Here is an 8,267-nt window from a genome sequence, read left to right on the forward strand (position 1 = left end):
GATAGGGAGGATGAGGGAAGAGAGAGGTTGGGCGAGGGGAACAAAGGGACGCAAAAGCAGTTGCGTGGAGCCATGGGCCCTGGTGCTCATAGTGCAGGTGGTGACCACAGTTTACAGCAACGTATTATACGTTTTATAAAGAACTGGAAGGGAGGAGGTCAGAGGCTCCTAACACAAAGAAATGGTGAGTATTGAAGGAGATGGGTGTGCTAATTATTTTAATTTGCACAATGCACTTTGCATACACAGATCAAATTATCACACTGTGCCACGCAAATGTGTAGAGTTTTTGTAGCACTTAAAAAAGAGAAAAAGAGAAGAAAAACATCAGTTCTTGGTGGTCACACAGAAAAACGAACACATGTTTTCACAGGAATAGCAACTCTTTCTCCTGCCTGGTTTTTTATTCATTTTGCCTCATTTTTCATAAATGAGCAGCAGCTTGGCTCCTTTTCGGTCTGCAGAAGTTAGCAGTATTTTCTCTTGGACTCAGTCGTGGACCAGCTCCACTCCTTGCCCAGGCCTGCATTCCTGCACCCACTGACCTGGGCTTTATAGTGACGGGAAGGCCCACAGCCCGGTGTCCTTTCTCCTGCACAGGCACAGCTGGCTACATGGACGCAGCTGTCGAGTCACTGCACATGTGTTGGCACATCACAGTCAACGCTGAAGAATAAGAGGGCCCACAGGGGAATCCTGACCTGACTCCACCCCCAGTCTCCCCCATGGTGGTTCTGTTTGATTCATTTGATAGAGCAACAGTCAAACCCATTCTGAGCCTGAACTGGGCGACATACTCTGCATTCGCATTTTCTAGGATGTGATGAGATGTTACTTGGGAAGTTTGGAAGAGGAGGCACCAGTGTTGAAAATCTCCCACCTGTGTGTTTCCAAGAAGGACTGGGGTGGTGATTCTGCCTCTCAGATACTTGCTCTGCTGACCTTCGCGCTCTCTCTCTCTCTTTCTCTCGATATGACATAATGCAAAAACGCATACATTACAAGCTCAAAAATGCCTGGACCCAACCATTCTCTTTTCCATTGTAGCATACTACTGCATGTGTAGTACAGATGTTCACATTCCTTGTGGGAGGTTGGCACACAGACAGAACACGTCGCGATTCCTTTCTCACCCCCTATGCCCTCCTTTTCAGCACAACTTTGCGGGACACAGTGTCTGCACTCCTGCATGGGCTTGGTGCAGGCACATAACACATCGCAATTGCAGCTCCTCACCCCTCCTTGCCTCTCCCCTCCCTCCATCTCTGGATCTCCTTCCTCTTTGGGAATGACCTAGCTCCCTGTCATTTATCTTTTATTTTTCTCTCTATTTTTATCCTGGGTTTGTCAAAAAAGAGAGGCAGTATGATATTTAAACTTGTGTGTCTGATTTATTTCATTTAACATTAGGTCTCAAGGTGGATTCATTTTCTTACAAATGACTCGTTTATCAAGTTTATGGCAGAGTAGTGCTCCGTGTTGTGTAAATACCACATTTCATATATCCCTTAATTTGTTGACCAACATATGGGCTACTTCTAAGACTTAGCGATCATGAATTGTGCTGATACCATTCTCTTTAGTGCTTTTCCTTGGGCTACTTTCAAAGGGTTACTTATCTTCAACCGTGAATGCAATCCTCAGCTCTGTTCCATTTTTTAGAGAAAGAAGATAAATAGCAGTGTTAGCATTTCAGGACATAAGGCCACACTCACTTCACCTGATGATGATGTGGTTTTCTTTTCTGCTTGTTATCACCAGTCATTATTGCTCATGGTATTGATTAAAGTCTGTAGAAGACCCTGGCTTTGCTTTGTTGTTATTTTGAGAAATATGAGTGGCTTTTCTCTCAGTAAAGCATCACTCTGATTTTAAGAAAGAAATCCAAACATATTTCTATAGGGCCAGACTTCGGTCTGTTTTTAAGCATTGCTAAGTAGAATGCCCACATTGTGCACTGGGAGTCAAGGTTCCAGGCAGTGAAGCAACCTTGAGGTGACTTTCTGAGTGGCCCTGCTGGGATTCCAAGCGCCATGCATTGAACCCGACATGCTTCGCTGCCTCTGATCTGTGCTGAAGACGTGGGTGGAGGTCTGATTTGTCCTCTATTCTAGCTGACTTTTGCAAAGCCACTAAGCCATGGGAGCCATAGTTTCCACACATAGAAGGGGATAGAAGATGTCACGCTCCATGTCTGCATGTCTGATTCGAGAGCTTATTGTGAGTGTCAGATGAGGAATGTGAAAATACACGGCAAGATACAGAGTGTGAGACCAATGAAGTGGACAGTAACACAGTGCAAGAGAGGAAATGCACGTCACACAGTGCTGCCTATGTCCTGCACCCTGCATTTGGACTGTGGCTGCTTCAGGGTTGTTTGACAGGCTCCCCTCTGCCCCTTGACTATGGGGGTGATACAGAGAGGTCTGGTCAGACGTGCGGTCAACGTGGCACAGTGTTTCCCAAGTGGAATAGCAGTATGCAGCACCCTCTATGCAAGAGGCCTTGGGGACAGCCAGCGAGGTGTGTGGAGCTTTCAGAATCCTGCTTCTGAGGAAGCGACTCTCCAAAAGGACCTCGTGCAGCAGTGAGGATCATCTGAACACCGAATAACGATGAATTCTATTAGGGAAATAGTATTGATCTTTGCCATTGCTGGTTAGTAGAATTATGGTCATATTTTCTTAGCATTTTTCTCTGAGTTATGCAACGCAAAGTATTTTAAAATGGATGACATTAAAATAATTTATTATCCTCTGAAATAATCAAGGAGAGGGGAGCTCATGGGGGGTCTCTGGCCTGCGGAGGTTCAGCGTGTTGCCTGGGGCACGGGGGGGCACAGTCCAGCCTGGGTGTCTGTCCCTGAAAGCGGGTTCTGATGCTGCTCCCGTGCCCTGGAGCTCCAGGGAACACTGCATCAGCAAGGAGGCCCCATATTGGGTCGTCTTTCTGTGCTTGTTTGGACGGCGGTTGATATTCACTAGGTAGATCAGGATTTCGCTGTGTGTTCTTCAAATTGTGACGTTCCTCACTTCCCGCTGGACTCCTTTGGCCCAGGAAAGCTTTTCCTCCCAAACCGTTTGTTTACCCTGCACAGGCCTTGGACCAGGCCAGGCCTACGCTGCACCTCCCCCTTCACCGGCTTCCAGGGGAGCCGCTCTCTGCTGCCCTCTGCTGCCCTCTGCTGGCCGCGCCGCCCCTCAGATCCCGACCTGATCAGGCCCTAGGTTACAAGGGGATCCCGGAGGCCTCTCACCTCCTTTCCCAGCCTGTTTTTCTCTTCTGCGGTCTTTGTGTTTCGAAACACAGTGTATTCCAAACAAACTGGATTTAACATTGATTTATTTTCCATTTTAATTAAGAATAGACGTATAACTCCCAAACAGAATTTCTGATCAGAAAACTAGTGTCTTCCAGATAAATTGGAATAATTCAAACAAACAACGAAAAGTGTTGCTTTACTTTGGCTCATGGGTGGTGATAGGTATGTAGATATATTTTTGTGAAGCTTTTACAACGTCCAATCTCATGCATAACTTTCATTGCTAGACCCCCAAATCACAAGCAGAGCAGGCCCAAGGGGGCTCAGAAGGCGGAGCCCTGCTCCACGGGGGTCCTCTGGGGTGGTGGCTTTGTCCTGAGCGACCAGCAGCCCTCCTTGGTGACTGGATAGAGGCTGCTCTGGGGATCCCCAGGGCTCCAGGGATTGGCCCCTGGAGTCAGGGTCTCTTGATGTTCAGTGAGCTGTGAGCCCAGGTTTTCAGGCAGCAAGCATAGGTGTTGGGACATCTTGCAATTTTATGTTCCTGACTTTTACACTTTCTGTGGCAGCGAGCAGTCCCGTAGCCACATATTCTGTCCACTTCCAGATCACTTCTCACTGGACAGTAGGAAAAGTCAGGATGATTAGTTGTGCCTCAAGGTGGAAAGGCAAGACTTTGGAGCGGGCTTCAGGGTGAACGGCTACAGGAGCTACATAGGCTGCTCAGGGGAGCCTTCCCCTCCACCCACCCTCCCTCATGTCGGTGTCAGCCTTTCTTAGAATCCTGCACTGGCTGAGCGGTAGATTTAAATTAAATCCAACCAAGGCCCTCTCCAAGTCTACAAAGCTGTCTGATGTGTTGCCCTGCTGTGGCCTACACTCTACTGTATAAGGTAAGATCGAAAATGAGAGTGAATGTTTACATTTTAAAATATTTATTACGATTAAAAACACATTGCCATCTAGTCCCTTCATCTCCCCCCTTGCTTTGAACACACTTATCCCATCTTATCCCACCTGTCTCTGTCAGAAGCAGTTCTGGACTCCTCTTTTGTGAGTGTCTTAATTGTGCTGTCATGTCTGCCTCCGTGTCCTGAATTGATCAAAAGTTTGTCTTTCACAGTCATTTTGACTTTGGGGAAAAGTCATAAGTCCCATGGCTCCAGATCTAGTGAATGAGGTAGATGAGGACAGACTGCCATGTTTTTATGCCCCTGCCTTTGTGTTGGATGGCGTTCAGCAGCAGCATTCGCATTTCTGATCAACCCTCACAGAGACATGCATGGAAGAGGACTTCCAGAACTGCTCAGACAGTGGTGAGAAGGATGGGATACACTTCAAGAGCCGGGATATCTTGAGGGGGGTTATTGGCAGTATGACTTTTATTGTAGCAATCCTTGTGGAGTATTCACTGGATATTTTAATCACACTTAGGGACTGCTTGGGTCCCTCCTGTTCTTCGTGTCCTGGCTCTGGGCTCTCTTGGCACCTTCACTGGAGCTGCTTCTCCCCCTGTCGAGCTTTCCCCACTTCCTGTGCATGAGCAGTCTGGGCCTTCATCTCTCAACTCCTCCGCACACAGTTAAATGCCCCAAACTATTTTTTCCCCGCATGCATTTTATTCATTAATATCTTCTACCCTAAGTTGTAGTTACATATTTTTTAGATTTATTTCTTGGTCTTCTCAATTGAACTGTCAGCTCCCTGTGTGTGAGGACCTTGTTCATATTGCTCAGCATCACACACCCCACACTGGGCACAAAGCAAGTGCCTCCTAAGTTTCTGCTGAGGAAATCGTTGGAAGACTGGGCTAGAACAGACTAGATGAGAGTGAGCAGAGCAAGGCACCTAGATTAGGGGAGAGCCCTGCTCCGCAGGAGACGTGGGCTTCAGTCTCAGGAAGGCTCTTGGAGAAAGAAGGCAGCCTTTCCACCAGGTCAGCTCGCACTCCCAGACTGTGGGCGCCTGGCAACAGGACAGGAGATGGGAGGGCGAGGGGAACTGCAGGGCCCTTCTGCAGTGAGCTGTGAGAGGGGCCCAGAAGAAAGGTAAGGAAGAGTTAGAGACCTCACCCCAGAGAAGATGAACCTATCTGAACCAGCAGACAGCACGGAAGGAGACAGGGTGGACTGAGCACCTGCAGAGATGGGGAATTCCTAGTCTGGGCATCACACGGAAGAGGACAGGACAGGATCTGGGAGTCGACACCACTGGTTTGGCCCCAGTACAGATCAGTTTGTTGAGCGATTCTGAGAAAGTGGTTTGTCTTCCCTGAACTATAAAGCATTTGGCTCAGCTTTTAAAAGGGGGGAATTAGACTCTATGATCTTTCATGAATGTTCCAAATCTTATACTGTAAAGCTGTGTGCTTCTGGGCTCATAGATTAGCCGACATCTCAGTCCAACTTTGGAATTTCCTCCCTGGAGTCCAGCAGTGCCTCCCACTTGCATGACCAATAAATTACTTCTTTTCCTCCCAAAACTACTGCATTCCTCTTAATCCTGACAATTCTGGTGTGACAGGAAAAGGTTTCAAATTTGGGAGAATGAGTAGGTCCCCTTTCTGTGCAAAGTAAAGCTGTTCAGAAGAAGGGGGATGAAAAAAGCACCTCATTTTGTAAAATCAGCAATGGGTAACTGCAGCTGCCCAAATGGGGTGAGTATGGCCAGTGAGTCTCCATGACCTAGGAGCCCACGAGGAATTCCGACCTCCAGCCGCTGGGGTCAGCCTGCCTTCTGAGTTACCTACCCAGTCTTTCCTCCTTGAGCCGGTGAACCTAACTGCCAGGAAGCCACTCTCTGGACAGCCATGTACCATGTTTGTTTCACGGATGGATCCAATGAAGCCAAAGAAGTAAATGCTGAGACAGAAGAAGGTTGCTGTATCTTTCAGGATTCATTTTCTTAATCAAGGTGTTTCTCTACCACCCAGCCTCTCCAGCTGTGCATGTTTCTAGCTAAGTGCCTCTTTTTACCTGGAGTGTCTTGGTAGAGCAGAAGAGAAATGGCTAAGAGAAGCACACAGATCCTCATGGCACAAGGCTGCTGGCGAGAAACAGAGCAGGTGCCAAGAGGAAGCTCCAGGTGGAGGAGCGACTCTGTTTGTGGGCACAGAGTGGCTCTGGGTCACTGAAGCTTACATTTCTTGATGAGTGCTCTCTGGGATGCAGCGTGATGGGAGGGAGCTGGACACTAGAAATGCCAGCTCAGCACTGCTGGGGAAGGGGTGCTCATGTGTGGAAGGACACAGCGTTTCATCTGCCTCCTTGTGAAACCAGATTAGCTGATCTCAAAAATACTTTTCAGCCCTGATATTCTGAGATTGTGGGAAAAGAATGTTCAGTTCCCTTTCATTTAGACTGGCCTTGTTTCTCCAGGTACTATTCTGTGAGGCGCTTCTTCTGGAAGGTAATGGTGTAGGCAAATGGGGTTAATGTCCCCTACTCCCCGGACCACCCAGAACTGAAACATAAGAAGGAATAAATATAAGTGTCAAAGACAAGAATGTTACGGGCTGTGGGGAGGCTATGGAGGCAGGAGGGGCCTCAGTGCCTCTCTGTTCAGAAAGCAGATGGGTTCAGGACAAGGAGGGGGACAAGCAAACACTTTGTGGGGGCCCTCAAAGCCATGCCATGTCTGCCCACAGAATGGCAGACTGGCTCCAAGCTCAGGGTGAAAAGAGGAGGATTTATTGAAATGATGTATTTCTAACGATGGCATCAATAGCAAGAATTTTACTCTTTATCTTTCAAGGAGCCTAGGTGCTTGGATTTAACTTGCTCCCCTGCCCATAGGCAAAACACACAGTGCTTAGGCTGCTGCCATTGTCCTTAGGGAAAACACTGAATATTTAGAATTCACGAAAAGCTAATGAAGTATTTTAGAAACAGCAAAAATATCCAACTCTGGAAGTTGAGGTGGGTGAAGAAACTCCTTATTCAGGAACACAGATCAGACATAGCCGGACAGAGCACTCCCCTCACAAACCCTACAGGAAGTGGGCGGTCCCTGAGTCCTATTGAGGAACCATTAGCACCCATCCTCCTCACAGAGGGGCAGGGTGGACACACAGGGTCATCACGTGTGCCTGTTGGGGCCCTTGAAGAAGCAGATGCCACCAGAAAGTGGATAGAAACAAAGGTATTGGGGAATGGCTTCCAGGGACAAGGAGAGGGAGCAGGCCTGGACAGGGATCTCCAGGATTACACTTGTGACCAGGTTGGGCATGGGACTAGAGAGCCCCAGGCTGCAGTGCAAAAGATTGTGCGGTGGCAATGGAGAAGCACAGAGCGGAGGTTCCCTGAAGTCAGCAGAAATGTCCCAGCCCCATGTCTGCACTGTGTGTATTCGCTGACCGGAAGCAGCCAGGTGACAGCATTCATGTAGCAGTTTGAAGAGGGCAGCACATGAAAGGTGTCAGACACTCTTCTCATAAAGACAAGGGGGAAGCACAAGGACACAGTCACGGAAATGGTCTTGAAATCAGCTCTGCAGTGAGTTGTGTCTGCTTGATTGTACACCGGAGGGAGATTCCTTCCTGTCTTTGCATTTGTTGCTACAAGCCCTGAGATGTGCAGCATATTCTGGTTTAATGTTTACTGAATAATAAAAGTACTTTCTTTACCTACTTCCAATGTGTTGGTAGATTTTACTTTTAATCATATTTGCCTCCAAACACCAACATCTCTCAGCATCATATATCATATATATCCTCAGATATGTCCTCAACTGGAAGTTATAGCTGGCTCAACAAAACAAGAAAAGGATATAAAAGGTACATATATTTAGAAGGAAGAAATAAGATGTCTGTTCACAAATGACATGATTGTCTATGTAGAAAACCCCAAAGAATGAAATAAAAAGTGCTAAAAATAATAATGTATACAAAATTGTAAGATGCAAAATTAAAATACACAGAGAAATGGCTTTCCTATATATCATCAGTAAATAAACAAAAACGTTAAATGAAAACCACAACATCATTCACAAATAACACTGAAGTAAT

At 47.2% G+C, this 8,267-nt stretch overlaps 1 protein-coding gene across 1 annotated transcript; it reads right to left on the reverse strand.

Moving 5' to 3' along the window:
• Nucleotides 1-3,719: 3,719 nt before the first annotated feature.
• On the reverse strand, nucleotides 3,720-6,324 carry LOC110347579 (beta-defensin 104A-like). Its single transcript, XM_021252564.2, has 2 exons — nucleotides 6,238-6,324; nucleotides 3,720-3,880 (listed from the first exon to the last, which is right to left on the reverse strand). Exons 1-2 carry the CDS (start codon nucleotides 6,293-6,295, stop codon nucleotides 3,720-3,722), a joined length of 219 nt encoding a protein of 72 aa, XP_021108223.1. The 5' UTR covers nucleotides 6,296-6,324.
• Nucleotides 6,325-8,267: the final 1,943 nt, after the last annotated feature.

Source organism: Heterocephalus glaber, unplaced genomic scaffold (assembly GCF_053883595.1).
Source record: "Heterocephalus glaber isolate CG9 unplaced genomic scaffold, H.glaber_assembly_v1.0 deba00001458, whole genome shotgun sequence".
In the NCBI taxonomy this organism is placed as follows: Eukaryota; Metazoa; Chordata; class Mammalia; order Rodentia; family Bathyergidae; genus Heterocephalus; species Heterocephalus glaber.

What these genes read in the sequence shown, in the direction of transcription:
- LOC110347579 (XM_021252564.2), bottom strand. Translation starts at nt 6,295, where the DNA reads ATGAGGATCTGTGTGCTTCTCTTAGCCATTTCTCTTCTGCTCTACCAA. An exon ending in GCTCTACCAAGACACTCCAG is followed by an intron (nt 3,881 to 6,237) that starts GTAAAAAGAGGC and finishes CCTACTGTCCAG; the next exon opens with TGAGAAGTGATCTGGAAGTG.